This window comes from Equus caballus, chromosome 10, assembly GCF_041296265.1.
Source record: "Equus caballus isolate H_3958 breed thoroughbred chromosome 10, TB-T2T, whole genome shotgun sequence".
Taxonomy (NCBI): Eukaryota; Metazoa; Chordata; class Mammalia; order Perissodactyla; family Equidae; genus Equus; species Equus caballus.
Window position 1 is genome coordinate 17,893,236 of NC_091693.1, and position 19,674 is coordinate 17,912,909.

A 19,674-nucleotide genomic window follows, 5' to 3' on the forward strand; every position below is an offset into this window, starting at 1 on the left:
TTATGTGAAATGTCCAGAACAGGCAAATGTGTCCAGCCAGAAAGGGGACGGGTGGTTGCCCAGGGTTGGGGGTTGTGGGCAATGTGGAGTGACTAAGAAGTCGAAGGTGTCTTTTTGGGGTGACGAAAACGTTCCCCAGTAGGTTGTGGCGAGAGATGCGCGACTCTGTGAATATAGGACAGCCACCGAACTGAACCGTTTGAATGAGTGCATTTGATGGTATGTGAATGACATCTCAATGAAGCTTCCAAAAAACCAAAAACCCCTTCCCTGGGTCCCCAGCGCCCTCTGGAGGGAGCCCAGCTCATCGCCTGCCACATTCTGAGGCTTCCGGGCCGGATGACCCAGGGTCACACGGTCCCCAACACGTCATTCACAAGACGCCACGCAGCCACACACAGCGAGACACTGCCACCGGCACACAGAGTCTGGGGACACCCAGATCTGGCTGTGACAGACACAGGCTTGCACAGAGACATGCGACCTAGACCGGGCACCGTGGGACAGACACAGCCGCCCTCGGAGACACACACGCCCCCTTCAGGAACAGTCTCGGCTGAGGACACAGTCCTGGGGGCGCCCTCCCCGCGGTGGCACGTGGACCCCAGTCCTGAGTCCACCCTCGCCATAGCCACACGACGGTCACACACACACACACACACACACACACACACACACGGACCCGAGACCGCCTGGCCCTGCCCATCCGCCCCACACAGCCCACCTCACAGACCCATCAGGCTGCCCACCTCCTCGGGGCGCAGCCGGCTCAGCGACGCCCACCCCCTGCACAGGTGGCCTTGGAATGGGGTCCAGCCCCTGGTTCCTCACCCAGGGGCGTGGAGGAGGTATTTTTAGTTACAATTAACCTCCAGCCCAATTTCCCTCCTCGCGGGTGGCACAGCCAATCGGTTTCATTAGAGAAGATTAAGTGGGAGGCATTCGCAGGCCCCCAGAAAGGTGGGGGGGGGGGGGCAAGGAGCTGCCCCTCCCCCACCCCGTGTGCCCCATCCCCCTCCCCAGGCCAGGCAGGGGCTGCGGGAACCCTGAACCCTTGTGGCAGACCTCAGGCCTGGGCCCCGCCCCGCCCCCATAGCCCTCCCCACCACCCGCCTTCAAAGGGGGGCTGTCGGAAGTCCTTCCAGCTGTCTATCCCTCATCCATCCCACTTCAGTCCTGGGGGGTTTGGGGAGAGAGAAACACTGACCATAGTCCCCAAATCCATATCTAACCCAGAAAATAGTTCGCGTTAGGCCCTTTAAAAATCATAGCACCTTCGAATTATATTTTTTAAAAATGACAGGAGGACTGTCTAGCGCGCAAGCTTCTGAGACCCACGCGTGGCAACTGTGTGACCCCGGGCGAGCGATCTGCCTCTCTGGGCCTTGGTTTCCTCCTCCGGGAAGTGGGGAGCGTGACGGTCCCCCCGTCTGAGGCTCAGCGGTGGGGTTGACCCGGTCGGTGGGTGTCAAGCTCCTAGAACGGGGCCTGGCACAGAGCACGCCGCAGAGGAAGGGGACGCAGGTGTAAGGGTGGCAGGCCCACCCCCGCCCGACCCGGCTCTACTTTTTTATGACCCGCGTCATCTTCTTGCAGGCTACAGGAGCGCTCAGTTTATGGGGTCCACTGTGGACGTCAGTCCCCGTGGGCGGAGGTCTTGATTGCGACGTGCAGGGACCCGCAGAGAGGGCGGGCCCAGGGAATGCAGCCGCCTGAATGAATGAGTGACAAGGGGGCGGGGCGAACAGGTAACAGCGTGAATCCCAGGGAGGCGGCGTCGGGGCCACAAGTGAGGGTCACAAGGGGGCTGCCTTGGTTTGGCTGCTCCTGGTCTTTGCAGAGGCGACCTCTGAGCCAGGAAGGGTGTCCCAGGCAGGGGGAGCAGCCAGGACAGAGGCCCCGGAAGGGACCGGCCCGGGCAGTCTCCACCAAGGTCGGAGCCTAAGCCTCGAGAATCGAATCGCACGGAGCTCAGTGGAGTCTGGGAACAACGAGCAGGGCGGGCGGAGCCTGGAGGCAGCAGCAGGGGACGGTCCCCCGAGGGATGTTTGATGACGGCCACCTCGTCCGGGGACCAAGGCCTCGTGGTGAGTGGCAGAACAGGGACTTGAACACAGGCGGGTCGGGCTGGAGTCTGGGTCCAGGCTGTCCTGCCTGTCCGTCTGTGGGCCGCACACGAGTGTTTCCGAGGGTAGCTCCGGGTGACCCTTTCTGGAACTTTCCTGGGTCGCTGGCAACGCCGCCTGCTTGAGCGTGTGTGTCGGCCTCTGCCACGTCCTGTGGGCGCTCTCCCCGGGTGTGACGTCTCCGAGTGTGCAAGCATCAGCACGTGTGAGCAGGAGTGAGGACAGACACGCCCATCTGAGTGTGTGCTTTGTATGACCATGTATGAGCAAGTGTGAGTGTGAACATGTGTATGTATGTGTGAGAATATATTTGTGATTATGTGCGAGTGTGAATGTGTGAGCATAAGTGTGTGACTACGTGTGATGCGTGAGCATGTGTCTGTGTGCAAATGTGAGTGTGAAAACATAAGTGTGTGGGTGGCTTCTCTGTGGCTCTTCCCAGAGTTTCCCAGTGTGTGTGTGTGTGTTTGTGTGTGTGTGTTTCCGTGTCTGTGTGTAGCTGTGTTTCTTTGCGTGTTTCTGAGGGCGAGTCTATCTTAGTGTGTGTCCCGTGTGTGTCTGTTCTTCTCTGTGTGTGTGTTGGGGTGTCTGGTTGTGCGTATTTCTTTTTCTTTTCTTTCTCTTTTTTTTTGAGGAAGATTAGCTCTGAGCTAACATCTGCCAATCCTCCTCTTTTTGCTGAGGAAGACTGGCCCTGAGCTAACATCCGTGCCCATCTTCCTCTACTTTATACGTGGGACGCCTACCACAGCATGGCGCGCTAAGCGGTGCCATGTCCGCACCCGGGATCTGAAACAGTGAACCCTGAAGCAGAATGTGCAAACTTAACCGCTGCGCCACTGGGCCGGCCCCTGGTTGTGCGTATTTCTAAGCGTAAGCGTGAATCTGGGCACCAGTTGGATCTAGCATCTCACTCTGTATTGTCTCTGTGTGAGTCTCTTAGCCCGGGCTCCCCTGGGTGGGGCTCAGGGCATACACCTCTCGTGGCGCCCCCACATCCACCACGACACACGCAGGTGCCCAGGGGCCTCGAACACAGAGCAGACATGAGCATGACCAGGGTGGGGCCGCCCTGAGAGGCGTGTCATCTCTGCACCATGTCCCCGTACAGATTGAAGGAGGGACAGGGAAGGGCCTGGCGGCACCCAGGAGAGGGGCTGAGCGGCAGTGGGGGATGGGAAGAAGCAAAGACCCCGGAGAGAGCCGGAAACCGGAAGAGATGGAGACAGAGATACACAGTGAGAGGAACAGGACTAGAGAGAGACCCCACTCTGCCTTCTCGGTCTCTCTGGGGGAGGCAGGTCTGGGAAGCTGAGGACCCCAGGGGCCTGGTCAGCCCATCAGGGTCTCCAGGTACAGATGGTGACTTCTGCCTGGGCCTGAGCGGGCCCCGTCCTCACACGGCCCCTGCAACACCGCCATCAATTGGCACAGCTGTCCTATGAGCAGGGATTGCCTCTTTCCCCACTTTCCAGAGATGGATGCTGATGCCCCAGAGCAGGGAAGTGCCCTGCTCAAGGCAGCACAGCAAGTGGTAGGATTTGAACCCACATCCGTCATGGCAAGGTTGGTCAGTGCCCCGCCTCCCCGTCTCCCAGGGGACAAACGGAGAAAGGAATCTGAACCACAGCGTGGGAGATCGATGCAAAAACGGCCACACTCCTCCATCCTTCCATGTGCCCACATCTCTTCCAGTGTGAGTTTGCAGCCCCGTGAGGGGTGGGGTCTGTTTCTGCTCCCTGGAATCTGGGCTGGCCTGGCCACTTCTGGTGGCTGGAGAATGCAGCAGAGAAAACCACGTGCCAGATCCGAGCTGGGGTCTCAGGAGGCCCCCGGCCAGAGTCCAACCAGCTCTCTATGTGAACAAACCAGACAGCCCTTGGGGCGATGCCACCACGCGGCCCAGTCACTCCTGTGGCCCCTGCCACCAGCCAGCCAACCGCCGGGAGCAGAGGCCCCTTGGTGACCGGTCGCTGCCCACGGATACACAAGAGGACCCTGTTGAAACCACCAGAACTGCCCAGCTGGGCCTAGAATAAAACACCAACCTGCAGAATAATGAGCTAAAAACACTTGGCCTTTGGAGCTGCAAAATTTGGGGGTGTTTGTTCCACAGCGATAGCTAACCGATACACACAGAGCCCGCGGAGACGGCAGGATAAAGAGCATCGATGGTTCTCATCAGGAGTGATGCGTGAGCCTCACTCTGATGAGGATTTGAGTCTTGGAAGAGACACAAGAATCCAGAGGGGTGGCTTTTTGTTTTTAAGACTTTATCGTTAAAAACAAAGTAGAAGACATCAGAGAAGGGAGGTAGGCGGAGAGGGGAGGGGGGCGGGCTGGGGGATGAAGGGAACGTCTCCAAAATGTAGGGTCCAGGTGAACCCCCGTCCCTCATGGCCCCAGCCCACCTCCAATCCCTTCCTTGTCCTGGAGGCGGGGGGACCCCCAGCCACCATCTTCCGAAGACTCGGGCCCAGGATCTCAGCTCAGGTTCTGGGCGGAGGTGAGGGCAGAAGTGGGGCGCAGGGCCTGGAGGCCTTGTCTTTGTCCTTGAGAGGCCCTCAAGGGGGCGCTCAGGCCCCCCGTGTCCCGGCGGGGCCCCAGGGAGGTAGGCGTTGAGTGAGGGGGCTGGAGGAGGTGGGTCCTGAAGCCAGAGGGCCAAGCGGAACCAGAACCAGGTGTGAGCCTGGTGGTCGTGGTCCGGAGGCTGGGGTCTGTGGAGGGGGCAGGAGAGGCTGAGTCAGGAGCGGGGGAGGGGGTCTGGCCCCACCGGCCCCACAGCGAGAGGGACACAGGGAGACAGAGAAACAGAGAGACAGAATCAGAACAGCAATGGAGGGGGGAGAGAGACAGACTGAGATGAGAAAGAGACAAGGAGACGTCGAGACCAAGAGAGCCTTAGAGAAAGACAAGGAGAGAGAGACAGAGGGGGACAGAGGAAGAAACATCCAGGGAATCAGAGATGAAGACGTGGAAAGAGAAAGAACGAGGCAGAGAGACAGGCAGAACAGAGAGACAAGGGGCAAAAGTCAAGGGCAGCAGAAAGAAGTGGGGGACCTCCATCCTCCTGATCCCAGAGGACCCCCGACACTCAGACCAGGCCACACCTGTCCATGATTCATCAGGGCAGAGCTGAGACCCCCCAAAGGCCTGCCAGGCTCTGAACACACCCAGCCATTCTCCTTCTCAGGCTTAGGCCTCCAGTGCCCTCCAGGCCTCAGCCCTCCCAGGTCTCCACTCTCATCTCGCAGCCCTCCTGCTGGCCCTGAATTCCCCACTCACCCACCGACTCACTAGCCTCAGCTCAGCGCAACCCTTCCTCCCTCTCATGTGTGTGTGGAGGGGCTGGCTCACAGCCATGAAGTTGCTAAGTGCGCTGGGCCTTTGCACGTGCTGTTCCTTCTTTTCCTGCATCACTCCTCCTGTTAGCCTGGTCTCAGCTCTAAAGTCCCCTCCTCCAGGCAACCCTCCCTGAATCCTCCAGGCTGGGTCAGATGGCCCCTCCTCCAGGAAATCCTCTCTGAACCCTCCAGCCTGAGTGTGATCCCCACCCCCCCCCAGGCCCCTCCAGTACCTGGGTCCCCTCATCCTGGCCCTGAGCACTCTGGGTTGTCACTGTCTGGGGACAGGTCTGTCTTTCCCACTGAATTATGAGTCCCATGAGGACAAGGCTGGAGCTGTCATGGTCACTGTGGTGTCCCCAGCATCACTCAGCACAGGGCTGGGCACAGAGGAGTTCAGAGAATGTGTACTCAATGAATGAATGAATGAATGAATAGATGCTAAACTAAGGAGTCTGGACTTTATCCAGAGGGCACTAGGGAGCCACAGAAGAGTTTTAATCCAGGAAAGAGTCAAGATCTGATCTGTGCTTTAGAAACTCCAGGCTGCTCATCAACCCTGGGACTTTGCACATGCTGTTCCCTATGCTTTTCTGAGCTCAATGAACCAACATAAGTGACCTCTTCTCTCTGAGCCTTAGCATTCTCATCTGCATAATGAAAATAATAATAATCTTTCCCTCTTGGGATTCTTGTGAAGGCTAAATGAGAAGATGTTCTAAAGTCTTAAGACCTGGGAGAGTAAAAGAATGCACCCTACTACCTTGCCCCCGACTTTTACCCAGTGGACTCCTATTCATCCTTCAGTGCCCCACCCAGAGGACACTTCCTCTACAAAGTCTTCCCTGACATCTCAGGGATAGCTGATGACTCCCTCCTTTGAGCAAGCTGTGTTTTATTGTTTCATCTGCTTCACTGGATTGTCATTGACTTCTGATGTCCACTTCCTCAGAAGCCCAGAACCTTCTCAAGAGCTGGATTCTACCTGAGGCATGTAAGGGCATGGAGTGAGGGTTCAATATATGTTTGGAGATGTAAGTAATGTATGGGTGGGTGGATGGATGGGCGGGTAGGTAGGTGGGGGAATGCATGGCTAAGTTGACAAATGGGTGGACACGTGGACAGATGGATCAATGCGGGGGAGGGTGGATGGTGGGTATGTCGGTGGATAGATGAATGAATGAATGAGTGAATGAATGCATGGTTGGATGGATGGTGAGTGGATGGATGTTTGGTGGATGGTGGGTAGGTGGGTGGAGAGATGAAATTTATGGATGGATGAGTGAGTTGATGGATGGATGGATGAATGAATCACCTTCCCGCCCAGCCCCGGAGAGCCCTCAGTTCGGAGACACAGGCTGACCCTGCTCTGGCCGGGCCCGCTACTGGAGTCCAGAAGTCTTACGAAGGTTTGAAGTCACACAGCCTCCAACCCAGTCCCCACAGACATTCACACTCACACTTCTCTTGAGTCCAGCGTCTATAGATAATGCCACTCTCCTTCTAAGTTCAAACTCATCCCCATTGACCCTGGAAGACAAAAGGGGAGTGTTACTGGCCTTCACCAGACACCCGCACATGACCCTAAGTCCTTCCCGCCCCTTCCTTCCCCAGGGGATCCCTCTATCCAGACAGACTGAGTCATTGTTTAAGAGGGTGCTGGTCCTTTAAGGAAAAGTGGAGCCTTCCGAGGAGTGGGCGGAGCCTGGAGGAAGCGAACCCAGTGAGGGCCTGGAAATCTGCATTTGCATCTCCAGCTCCTCTGTTACACAAATAAGTCACTGTAGTATTCATGAACTTAATCTCACAAGGTGGGGCATCTGTGTTTCCAGGAGGGGCCTGGCGTGCTGAGGGTGGGGCCTCGTTAGGGGGTGGGGTCTTACCTGGCGGCCTCACAGTCATGTGTGGCTGAGTCTCCGTGTAGCCCCCCACGGGCTGGCCCTCTGGGCTGAAAGCTGCACCCTGCCCTGCGAGGGGGTTTGAGGGGTGCAGGCTGAGCCCCAGGATGCCCGGGTCCCGTTTTGACACTCCCGCAGGAGCAGTAGGGCCTCTCTGCCCGCCTTCTCCCTGTACCTGTGCGGTTGGATTGATCGATCATGGGTTGCACGATGCGTCTCCGGGCGTTAATGAACCTGGGAGGGTCGTGGAAACGGAGGAGGGTGTCAAGAGGGAGCAGGAGGGAGGCAGGGAGAAGCACACACAGACGGAGAGCGAGCCGGGAGGAGAGGACGGAGGCGGAGAGGCTGCGAGGGGCGGCGGCGCCTCCTTCAGCACCGCGGACAGCGCCCGGCCTCCCCGCCCGGGGGCGCTCACCAGTTGTTGACTTGAAGAATCGTGAGCCCCGTGTCCTGCGCCAGCTGTTTCTTCTGCTCCTCCGAGGGGTACGGGTGCTGTGACCACCAGCGAGAGTCACCCTGCCTGCCAGGCCGCCATCCGATCCCCAAGGCCTGGCCTGTCATCTGAGAGCCAGCGCGTCTGTGCTCCCCGGGGACCCAGTGGAGGGAAGCGGAGCCCAGCTCCAGGCAATTACACCCGTGGGCTCCCTGCCTCTTCCAGCAATTAGAGACTAATTGGCCAGCTCTCATTAGGGAGACTGAGCTTGGGGAGGGGGCTCCAGGGCCCAGAAAGGAGGCAAAGCCAGCACCGGCCCTCTGAGTCCCCGTCAGGGTCCCTGCACACGTCTCTCGCCGTCCCAGTCTCTCTCTCTCTCTGTGCCTCTCTCTCTGACTTCCTCTCTCTCCCTCTGTCCCTGTCTCTGTGTCTTTGTCCCTCTGTGACCCAGTCTCTCCCTGTGTCTGTCTTGCTCTGATTCAGTCCTCCCCATCTCCCTCCATCTCTTTGTTTCAGCCTCTCCCTGTCTCTCTTTTTCCGTCTCTCCCCAGGAGGCAGTGTGGTGCAGTGGTTAGGGCCCACACTGCCTGCATCTGAACCCACTTCTGGCTGTGGGTCCTCTGGGCTTCCATCTCTTCATCTGCAGAATGGAGCTAACCACACCCCCGCTCCCGCAGGGCATGTCTGGCTGGATGGCGGATGATTGACGGCTAGGTGAATAGATGGGCGGATGGGTGGGGGAGTGGGCGGATGGGTTGGGGGAGGACCTTAGCGGCACCTGGAGCACAGGCAGTGCTCCGGGATGTTCGCATGTTAGTCCCCATAGCCTTGAGATTCTCCCTCCATATTTCTCCCCTGCCTCAGTCTCCCATCTCTGGGTCTCTCTTGAGGCCCCAGTCTCTGCGTGGCCGCCCTTCTCCACCCCCCTGGATGCCCGCCCACACCCAGGGGCCCGGGGCACTCACCGAGAGGTGCTGGAACAGCCAGGCTCTCATGATGTTGGTGGCCACCTTGGGGAAGATGCCCCGCTTCTTGTTCCGACGCCGCTCCTGGTCCAGCTCCTCATCCTCTCCCCCAGAACTGGGAGAGGCCACGCTTGTGTCCAGTCCGTCTCCTGACGGGGGAGAGGCACGCTGTGTTTGTGGACAGTGAGGGTGGGCACCCAGGGGGACCAGAACCCTCCTCCAAGACACCACTTCACACCTCTCTGGAAGTCCCACTTGCTGTCTAACTTCAATCCTCAGACCGACTCCCACATTTCCCCTCCACCTCCCAAGCATCTCACCTTGGTCACTAGAGTTGTCCCCACTCTGGGAGGCCAGGCCACCACTGGATGGACCCGGGGTCCCCAAATGTACAGACCCACTGTCCTCATGGTCTCTAATCCATGCGTTAGTCTGGAAAACAAGAGTTGGAAGTCAGCGCCAAGGCATGGGGTACAATATAACACGGGGGCTAAGATCATGGCTCTGGAGCTGGGACTCCTGGGTATAAAGCCTGTCCCTGCCTCTTTCCTGGCTGTGTGAGCTTGAGCAAGTCTCTTCACCTCTCTGTGCCTGTTTCCTCAACTGAAAAATGGAAGACCCCCACCTCAGAGTATGGTAAGGACTCCATCAGTTAATTTAAGTAAAGACACACAGTAATCGCTCCACAAAGATGAGCTCATACAGATGGACAGCACCCTATCTGAAATCCTTGGGGGCCAGTGTTTCAGAATTCAGACCTTTTCACATTTTCAGACAGTAAATCAGTGCACATACTGTGTACTTCATAACACGCCCCGCAGGGTGCGGGGCATAACCTTGCCGTCAAACTCATTAAAATTTCTGCAGCCAAATGGATGAATATTTAACTAAGTGGAATAAATAAAGGCTATAAATAGCCTCTCATTAGTTCAGGGCAGCTTTTGCTGCCAAATGAGTTTGCACGAAACTTACAGGGATGCAAACTCCACAATTTTCAGTTTTCAGAGATTTGCGTCGGGTCGGGGCGGGGGTGTCTCAGAATTGCAGACCACAGGGTCCGGGGCTGTTTTTTCTTTATCCAAACTCCGACACACTTTGAGGAAGTTGACAATGCGGCGGAGTCACCCTCTGCCCCAGCTCTGTGTCCCTGGAGGAGACCGACCCACAGAGACGGCATTGAGACCACTTGGCCGATTACCCTCAGGTTCGGTTCCATTGCCGGCAGGCAGATTACGTGCAGAGGGGGGTGGAAACAGCCACCCGCTATTTCTGAGCCCCGGGAACCCCACCTGCCCTGCTGATCGCCCCAGACCCTGCCCACTGCTTCACAGTCCCTCCCCACACGGCCCAGTGTGGGTGCATCGTCCGTCCCTCTATCACTGGGGCTCAGCCCAAGACGCCGCGGCTCAGAGCGGTTTCCTCCAGGCTCGTACGTGTGCGTGGAATTGTGCGTGAGTGCCCTGGGGAGGGCGTGCGTGCCAACTGCAGCATCGCCCGGTCTGAAGGCTTTCGAGTACGGCTCTAACTGCCACCTGTAGCTCTTGTCATGCTGGATCCGATTGGATGCTGCAGGTCAGCATCCACATTGGCCCCCCTGATGCTGGCCTGAGCCTGTCGTGTGGCATGTAAGTGTGCGCGTGTCTATGTCTGTGCCCAAGAGGGCGAGGCTGTCCACGGAAAGGAGGTGGCCGAGGCGTGGTTGTTCCCTGGTCGAAGCCGAGACACGCGGCCGTGTTGGAACGTGGCTGTGTCACCCTCTAAGACGGCCAGGTGGCCGGATCTGACTATGGGGAGGCCGAGTTTTTCTAAGTGTGTGGCTGTAATTCGAGGGGCTGGTTGTCCTATGTGAGACAGTGTGTGGGGACCCTGATTCCTACACAAGCAGGCACGCGGCTCCGTGACTGTATCGGGGTGGGCGATGGCCCTGGGGGCATCTATTGGAGGCCGTGTGAAGACACACACACTCCAGAATGGCAGTGTCCTAATCAGGCCATGCGGTCTGTGATGCTGTCATGCGGCTGGGATGTGTGTGTGAGGAGGGGGTGTATGTTATCCCTGGTTGTGAGCGAGAACGGCCTTAACCGTGCAGCTGCGTGCGAACCTGTGTGGGTGTGGCCGAGTCTGTGGGTGCTGTCTGCAGCTGTTGGTGTGTGTGTGTGTGTCTGTGTGTGTGTGCTGTCGTCCAGCTGTATCCCTGTCTGTGTGGCTGCCACGGAGCTGCTGCAGGTCCCGCGGTCGGAGGCTCTGTGGCGGGTGTGTGCCCTCACGCCACAGCCCAGCCGCCCGGGGAACGGCTTTGGTCGCAAGGTGAGGCCTGGGGCCCCCTCCTGGGCCCACCTGATCCGGGAGGCTGGGGCAGGAGGCCGGGTAGTCCTCGAGGTCCTCCCTGCAGCCGCCGTCCCGATCCTCGATGACCAGGTCGATGGGCATCTTTCCCTTGAGGCAGGTGATGTAGCGATGACAGAAGTTGTCGCACAGGTCGTGGACCTGAGGGGGCACCGGGGTACTGGGGGGGCCGCCCGGGGGGCCAGGGCTGGGGCGTACAGGGAGGGGGGTGGTACTCTGCCCCAACTCTGGGGAAGGGGGTGAGAGAGGGAGGGGCGGGGGGGCGGGTGACAGGTGAGGGGAAGTGAGAAGCACTCACCTTCTCCAGCTCCAGCAGGTGGAACCGGAGCACTTGGATGGCCTGGATCATCTGCAAAGAGAGACAGGAAGAGCAGAGGAGGCGAGAGAGGGAGGGCCGGGGGAGAGAGAGAGAGACGGGGAGGAGGAGGAGCAGAGGAGGCGAGAGAGGGAGGGCCGGGGGAGAGAGAGAGAGACGGGGAGGAGGAGGAGGAGAAAGGAGAGAAGCGGAGAGACAGAGAAACAGAAGGAGTGAGATGGAATAAGACAGACAAAGCAACAGAGAAAGAGAGAAACCAGGAATCGAGACAGAGACTCAGAGTTAAGGGAACAGAGAGTGTTTGAGAGTCGAAGAAAAAGAGAAGCAAGAGGCGCAGGAGACAGAAAAGGGTCCATCACAGGAGGAGGAGGAGGCCGAGGCGTCCTTAATTAGGACAATAGCCACCCTTTGCCTGTAAACTACATTTCCCAGAGTCCTTTGCCAGAGGGCTCAGCCAATAGGAAGCCCTGGTGGGAGCTTGGAAACAAAAGGAAAGGAGAAGCAGGGGTATTTCTCCCTCTCGCTCTCCCTCTCCTCCCCCTTCTCTTTCTCTCTCTTCTCTCCTCATGTTGGCATGGGCTCTGTTCTCCCGACTGAGTGGTGTATCAAGTCCCCTCGTGAGCCAGGCCCTGTTCTAAGCTCTGGATGCTGGTGAACTCATGAACTACTCACAACGGCCCTACAGGATAGACACGACTACAGGCTACACTTTACAGATGAGGAAACTGAGGCACAGGGAGATGGGGCTACCCGCCCTGGTTCACAGGGCTAGCAAGTGGCAGAGCCGGGATTTGAACTCAGGCCACGGGTCCTGTCCTCAAGCTCCTGGCTACCCTGCATTGCAAATGGGCAGCGATCATCCATATTGGAGAAGGGGGTCAGGCTCCCCCAGTCAGCCCCAGGGCTGCGGAGGGCGCGACAGGACAGCCCTCGGAGGAGGGGGGTGGGGAGGGCCCGGGTCTCACCAGATTGTCCAGCTCCGGGTTGGAGGAGAAGAGGGGCCTCTCGGAGCGGACCTGGGAGGAAGAGAGAGGCCAGGGAGGGCACTGGGAGGCTCCCTCCCGCCCCTCATCGCCGGCTTGCCCGGCGCACGCCTGATGAGGGGTTGCACACCTGCTTGGCAAAAGCGGCAATGTCCTCATTGAAGGAGTCGGAGGAGCAGACGTCGCCGCCCGGGGGCGTGCCCAGCCCAGCCCCGGCCACGTCACGAGGTGAGCACGTGGCCAGTTCACATTTCTCAAAGACCAGGGCCAGCAGGGGGAAGAGCGGGTGTCTGGCAGGGGGCAGGAGAGGAGAGATCTCCTTAGGGGAGGGCAGGGGTCCACGAAGCTCAGAGCAACTGGGAGGGCACAGGAGGCCCAGAGGGAGGAGATGGAGAGACAGAGACGGAGCGAGATAGAGTCCGAGAGAGAGAAACAGACGCAGAGAAACAGAGAAAGAGAGTGGGAGAGAGGCCCACATCCGGAGACCCCACTCACCCGTAGATCTCGTCCTTCTCTCTCTTCAGGCCATCGCTGTCCAAGCCCGGGGGAGGGGGCTGAGGAGGCCGGTGGGGGCCGTAGGGCCCCGGGGCTCTCGGTGCTGTGGGCACTGCCTCCGAGAAGCCAGCCAGGGCTGCGGTGCCATCCACGATGCCTGGGTAGTGAGGCAGCTCATCGTACTGGGGGGGGAGGCAAGAGGGAGAGAGCCCCAAGGAGGCGTCAGTGCCTCCAAGAAACCTCCCGATCTGGGGACCCAGGAGATGCCCCCTCTCTGCCCGGGGACCCGCCTTTCCGTTCCCCAGGTGTCCAAGGCCTGCCTCCTGATGGCCCCGATGTCCATGGAGCTGTTGGGTGGGACCGAGGGCCCTGTCTCGCAGCCTTCTCTTGGGCCCCTGGATGGTGACAAACGTCCCGTCAGAGATCCCTGATGGGAGGGCAGGCGGGTCCCGAGGAGAGAGACTGAGCAGGTCGGGGAGCTGAGGGTCAGGGTCGGGGTCAGGGATGGGCGGGCGGGTAACGACCGGCTCCTCACAGAGTGAGGAGGGCAGACAGGAGCGGAGAGAGAGAGAAATGCTGAGAGAGATGGGGAGACAGGCAAAGAGAGAAAAGATGGGAGAGAAAGAGAGAAACACAGAGACAGAGGCAGACACAGAGAGGGACGCCCCTTACGGACCTTTCCCATGAAAACAGAGCATCGTCCGCACACACGTCCGGACACTTCACCCACTCCCCCCACTTCCGTGTCATTTCACAGTTCAAGCACGCACATCCGAGTGGGTCTGAAGAACCTGTCACACCCCATCACCACGTGAACCCACCGCACACACACAGCCAAAGGTCAGGTGCAGGAATGAAGGAAGGAGTGAGCGAGTGAACGAATGAACGAGGCTGTCAGCACAGTGCCTGGCACACATCCCATAAACACTTGTTGAAGGACAGTGTGACCCCACACAGCCACACAAACCCGCTGTGCAAACGGCCCCGCAGAGAAACCACGAGCCCTGGGGTGGCCGAGATTTCTGCGTCCCGTCACCACAGAGGCAAGGGCCCTGGGGAGGCCGGAGGGACCTTTAAATCACCAGGCCAAACCCTGGCGTGGAGACGAAGGAGCTGAGGCCCCACCAGGCACAGGGACCGGGGAAGGAGGAGCAGAGGTCCATGCCGGGGTTCCCCTGCGTGTGTCTCCTTCTCTCCGCCCTTCGCTCACTCTTCTCTGAACTTCTCCGAGCCCTGAAGTTGGATCCAGCTGCTCCCATGTGCTGGGGTCTTCCCACCCAGCGTGCTTGCGCACCGTCCACCCTCAAAGGGGCAGACTCAGCTCCTCACCCATCACCTGAGCTCGCCCATCCCCAGGACGGTCAAGGAGAGAAGCCCTCGGCCCTGCCTGGTGAGACCCACCTCTCCCAGCACTGTCCCCACCCCTGACCTTCGGAGGGACTTGGAACAAAAGTGGACCAGGGAGAAGGATTAGGGAGGAGAGAAAAGGGAGGAGGGGGAGGATAGAGGGCCTGAGATGGAGGGGGAGACAGGGACGGAGAGGTGGGGGGCAGAGAAAGAGATGGGGGGGTAGGGCAGGCTGAGCTGGGGGAGATGCAGCGGGAGATGTGGAGACGGGCCGGCGCGCAGGGTGCCCGCCCTCAGACCTACCCTCCGGGCCATGGGCTGAAGCCGGCGGCCGCTCCCGGGTCCCTCCAGGGCCTGGCCAGCGGGGAGGGCGCAGCCAGGGCCAGCGGCCCGGGTGGCCGGTGGGGCCGACGCCAGGGGGTGGGGCAGGAGGCTGGGTGCCCGGCTCCCCCACCCCCCCCACGGCCGTCAGCGGCCGGCGCCGGGCGGGGAGCAGGCTGCGCGCATGGACCCCCAGCGCCCGGCCCCGCGGGGGTCACGGCCAGGGGCGCATGCCGGCCAGCGGGGGCGCGAGGCGGGGGAGGGTCGCCCGAGGCCCCCTCCCCGGGGCGCCCAGTCCCTGCGCGGGTCCTGGGAGGACGGAACCAGCCCGAGACAGACACGCAGCCCGAGACAGACAGTCCGCCCGCGGGCCGGGGGCGGGGTGGGGCGCGCGGGCCGGCGTCGGCGGGCCCGAGGGATGCTGGCGGCTCGTCTCCTCTCCCCTCTCCCGGTCTCTCCCTCTCTCTGTGGTCACATCCGGAAGTTCCACCGCGGAGATGCTTAACCCGCTGTCCGCCGGCGGCGCGAGCGGGCGGGGCGGGCGGGTCCCCAGCCCCCTCTCCTCCCCTCCCCCCGCCCCATCCCCCCGCCGGGGGCGCAGCGGCTTCCCGGGGCCGCGTTGTATCGCAGTCTCCCCGGGGCTCGGCTCCCTCAGCCCCTACCCCCCCTGCCGCCCTCTCTCCGGGTCAACCCCCACCCTCCGGCTCCGGGGCGCCCCGGCCTCCCCCCTCCTCGGCCGCCACAGGTCTCTGCCCCTCTCCCCCTCCTTGCTCTCCGCCCTTCCCGTCTCGCTCTCTCCATCTCCCCGCTTCCCTCTTGTTTCCACGGCTTCAAGTCTCTCCATTCCCTTCTCTCTTTGTCTCTCGGTCTCTCTCTGCCATCTCTGCGCGTCTCCGTCTCTCCCTGCCCCCCACGCTCGCGCAGGCCCTCCCACCTCTCCCCACCCCCCTCCTTCTCTGTTCTCTCTCTCTCTCCGTCTCTCTGACGCTGAGACAGAATCCGAGGAGAGAACCGGAGGCTGGAAGCAGCCAAACCCCATATTTTAGTTTCCCTTCTGGCTCTGGCCCCCCGAGCTTCCCTCCCCTGGGAGACAAGGACACGCGTGCGCCTGTGTCTGGAGCCATCGGGGTGTGCGCGCGCGAGGGTGTGTTTGCAGGAGTGACTGTGTGCGTTGTTCCGGCCTCTAAATATGGTGAGTGTTGGGTGTGTGTGTGTGTGTGTCTGCCCGAGTCTGGACATACAATATCTGGGCCTCGGACATCAGCGTGTCTGCACGTGTGTGTGTGTGTGTGTGTGTGTGCGCGCGCGCGCGCCTGGAGGTCTCTCTCTCTCCCTCCGCCCACTTTTGGCCCCTGCCTTTTGGAAGGTTTTCAGCCTGGAATTCGCTCCACTGCCCTGGGAGTTGGTGGAATCTCTAGAATCGAGGAGGAACGAGGCGCCCGGTGACGCCTCCGCTGGAGCGCGCGCAGGTCCACGGTTTCCTCGGAGGAGCCTGGGACCCACCCAGCCTTTGACGCTGGCGCTCTCATGAGGTCAAGGGAAGACGTCTGCGGTGAAAATTTGTTGAGCACCTACTGTGTGCTGCGTGGTGTACTGGAGATAGAGCAGAGAACAAAAGACAAGCTTCCTGGCCTCCTGGAGCCCACATTCTGTTGGGGATGGGGTGAGGGAGAGAGAATAGTTCAGGAGGTAAAGATCTAAGTGTAAAATACTGCCTGGAGGTGGCAGGTGCTCTGAAACAAAGCAGAATGAGGACGTGGGATGATATAAGCTGGACAGGGGAGGCCTCAGAGGAGGTGACATCTGAGCAGAGGCCGGAGGAAGGGGAGGGAGGGAGTCATGCAGACATCTGGGGGAAGATCCTTCCAGGCAGGGGAACCACAGGTGCAAAGGCCCTGGGGCAGGAATGTGAACAGTGAGGCCAGCAAGGGGGAGAGGAGAGAGACCCCTGGGATTTGTTCTGTCCCTGGCTTTTCCTACATTAGGGGTCTTTCTTTTCTGGTGTCCTCTGATTCCTGAGGGGCTGTGCCAGTGGGTGTCAAGAGACCCGTGAACTCCCTAAATTACATGGCAAATTGTGGGCTTGGCGCTTATGGTTCTTCCCCCCCACCCCCCACGGAGATGGCCCATAGTTTTCATTCCTTTTGTCACAAAAGGTTACTTGACCCCCCCCAAAAATGACCAACCATCGCTACAGAGGGACGGCACCAAAGAGAAATGAGATCGGTCTGGCGAGAAGGGGACAGAAAGAGGGGCGAGGACGAAGACCCAGAGGGAGGACGGACAGAGATGGAGGGGGGACAGAGACCCAGAGAGGAGGACAGAGATCCAGGCTGAGTGGGGGCCGGGAGCATGGTGGCACCCCTGCCGGCCGTCCCAGGATGTGTTCACGACTCATAAGCAGCCCCGGCTTTTCCTCAGCTGCCTCCTGCTTCGCCTTCGTCCTCTCAAAGTGAAACAAAACTGTGCAGGCCGGGGGCCGGGGCGCCCGCTGGGCCTACAGCACGAGGGACTGCGGTTAGACTGGCAGCAGCACTTCCAGCAGGAGGGGCGAGTGGAGGCTGTGGGGGAGGGCCAGCCTGGTGGCCCTGGTCCTTCCCATCTGGGCTCTGCTTCACCTCCAGGTCACCCCCTCTTCTCCTTGTCTCTGCCTCTGCCTCCCCCTGCCTCTGTCTCCCCCTGCCTCTGTCTCTCTCTGCCTCCATCTCTCCCTGGCTCTCACGCCCTCACTCTCTGTGTCTCACCCAGGAGCTCTGTCCCTCTCTGATCCCTTCTCTCCCTCTGTCCCTGACTCTTGCCCTCTGACTCCCCTGGACACCCCCCTCCCTGGCCACCGCTGGGTCTCCTCTGGGAATCTGGGGGCTGGACCCACCTCAGACTGACCCTTCCCCATTTGCTCAATGGGCAATGGGCTTGGGTGGGGGGTGATGGGGAGGTGGTTAAACCAGAGGGTGCTGGGACCCAGGGGGCCTCGGCTGAGTCTGGGGTCCCCGCACCAGTGGGCGCTCCCGCCCCCACTCTCCCCGCCCCCGACCCCCGACACTCACACTCAACTATCTGCAGGTGACGCTGGCCCTTTAAGGAAGGCAGAGGGGAGGGGGCCGGGAGAGCCTTAATCACTGTCACACGCCCCCCCCCCCCCCCCCCCCCCCCCCCCGCGCCGCCCTCAGAGAGGGGTTTTGGAGCAGAAAATTAATTTAAATCACTTTTTAATTAAAGATGCCAAGCTCTTCTGTCGTCGCCCTCAGCTGAGGTTCAGGGTAGGGGAGCCGGGGGTCTGGGCCCCCAGCCCTGATTTGGGTCTCGGGGGGTGTGCTGAGGTCCCCGGGCCTTCATGGCTTCTGAAAGCAGGATGTGTGGCCTGAGGTGACCGTCCTGGGGGGGCAGGTGGGCAGAGGGAAGGAGGTGACTGGGCCGTGACCTCGTGGTGGTCCCAGGGAGGCCCGTGAGGGGGTGTGACTCGGGGAATGGCCAAAAGGGAGTGGCAGAAAGAGACACGGAGAGATGAAGGAAATGGGGTAGACTGAGTCAGAGGGAGAGAGAGATGGGAGGAGAGAGAGACAGAGAGAGAGAGAGACAGAGAGATGGACAAAAAGAGAAAGAGACGGAGAGATGGACAGAGAGAGGGAGAGACACAGAGAGAGACAGAGATATGGGGGGAGAGAGAAAGCGGGATGGGGGGTGGGAGGCACAGACAGAGACTCGAGGCGTTTCTTCCAGTCGTTTCTCCCCTGGCTCTGAGCTCAGAAGGACCCTCCGCCGCCCAGACGAGGAGGGGCCTGCGCTCCGCGGCATCAATCTTTTTAATTACAGAGGAGCGAGCTGCTGGGCTGGGGACGACCCACCGGGGTGTCTGGAGAGAAGCCACTGGAGAAGGCAAGGGACCGGAGGCCGGAGACGGGGAGGAGGTCGCCGGCCTTCTGTCCATCACACACACCCCGTCCCCTCTCTCTCTGACCTCAGGCCTCCTTAGCCACCTCCCTCAGATGGTCCTGGCCCCTGGGACCCTCGTGACCCGGGGGGGAGGGAGAAGGTGGGGTCCAGGCCTCGGTCTTGCTGGCTGTCCCCGTGTGGCTGCCCGCACGAGGGAGCGGTTTGGGCCCCCTGGGTGTATCTGGTGGCATGTTACCCTCTGGCCTCTGTGTGGGCACAGACCCCGCAGGACCCCCGCCCTGGGAGGGGGGCACCCTCCAGCCCCCCCGCCCTCATCGTATAGACGGGAAGCCCCCAGGCCTGGCCCAGCCCGTTGAGTCCTCCAGGCCTAGGTGTGGGGACCTCCTGCGTCTCCCCAACATGGTTTCCCAGACTGGCTGCTGACCCCCCAGCGCCCGCTCACCAGGCAGCCGCCGTCCCCAGGGGCGCCCCAGGGATTCCCCGGGATCTGCTCTCAGAGCCGCGGGAGCTGAGAGAGTGAGCTAGGAGCTGCTCAGGCCCCTCCTGCCTTCTTTCTTGGTCTTTCTGCCAGCTCTGCCTCAGTTTCCCTCTTCGTCATCAGCTGTCTGCTTGTCTCTTGGTCTCTGCCCCTCGTCCCTCACCCTTAGAGTCTCTCCAGGGATCTGTATCTCTGCCCGGAGCAGGGGGAAGAAGGGGTCTCTGTGAGGGCCCCCTGTGTCTCTGTCTGTCTTGGGGGTGTGTGTGTCTGTCTGTCTTGTGTGTCTATCCCTCCATCTTTTTCTCTGGATGATTCTCTGTGTCTCTGTTTCCATCTCCCTCTCTCTCTCCCTCCCCTTGCCCCCCAACTTCACCTTTGGGGACCCCCATCTCCCGGCCTTTGTGTCCCCCATCTCTCTCCTCTCTCCATCCCCGTCCCCGGGTTCCAATCTTCCTGTTTTGCTCCCCGCCCGGCTGCCCCCCCTCGAGGAGCCGCATGGCCCCCCCGAGTCCCCACTGCTTCCCCCACCTGGCCTGGCTCCAGGAGGACGGAGGAACGTGTCTCTTGGTGGGGCCCCCACCCCGCGCCCGCCCCTCTGCCCGGCCCATCCATCACGGAGCTGGCAACTCCGGCAGCTCATTTGTCACCCGCCGCCTGCCGCCCCGCCAAGCAATCATACCATTAGCCATGGCTCGGCAGAGGCCACCGGGGCCGCCGACCCGGCGGGG

At 60.5% G+C, this 19,674-nt stretch overlaps 1 protein-coding gene across 8 annotated transcripts; it reads right to left on the bottom strand.

Moving 5' to 3' along the window:
- Positions 1-4,378: 4,378 nt before the first annotated feature.
- On the bottom strand, positions 4,379-14,709 carry MEIS3 (Meis homeobox 3). 8 transcript variants are annotated; one of them, XM_070223087.1, is made up of 14 exons: positions 14,557-14,706; positions 13,227-13,301; positions 12,907-13,088; positions 12,542-12,701; positions 12,394-12,444; positions 11,411-11,461; positions 11,104-11,253; positions 9,087-9,198; positions 8,767-8,915; positions 7,784-7,860; positions 7,544-7,602; positions 7,354-7,437; positions 6,931-7,000; positions 4,379-4,843 (listed from the first exon to the last, which is right to left on the bottom strand). In XM_070223087.1, exons 1-13 carry the CDS (start codon positions 14,566-14,568, stop codon positions 6,951-6,953), a joined length of 1,212 nt encoding a protein of 403 aa, XP_070079188.1. In that variant the 5' UTR covers positions 14,569-14,706; the 3' UTR covers positions 4,379-4,843; positions 6,931-6,950. The 8 variants fall into 8 exon arrangements, with proteins under 8 accessions (XP_070079188.1, XP_070079189.1, XP_070079187.1 ...); XM_070223088.1 differs by having other exon boundaries at positions 11,104-11,202; positions 13,197-13,301; XM_070223086.1 differs by having other exon boundaries at positions 13,197-13,301.
- Positions 14,710-19,674: the final 4,965 nt, after the last annotated feature.

Coding starts and splice junctions, on each gene's coding strand:
- MEIS3 (XM_005596358.4), bottom strand. Junction 11,254..11,410: donor ACCTGCTGGAGCTGGAGAAG/GTGAGTGCTTCT, acceptor GTGCCCCCTCAG/GTCCACGACCTGTGCGACAA. Junction 8,916..9,086: donor GGACAACTCTAGTGACCAAG/GTGAGATGCTTG, acceptor CTCCCCCGTCAG/GAGACGGACTGGACACAAGC.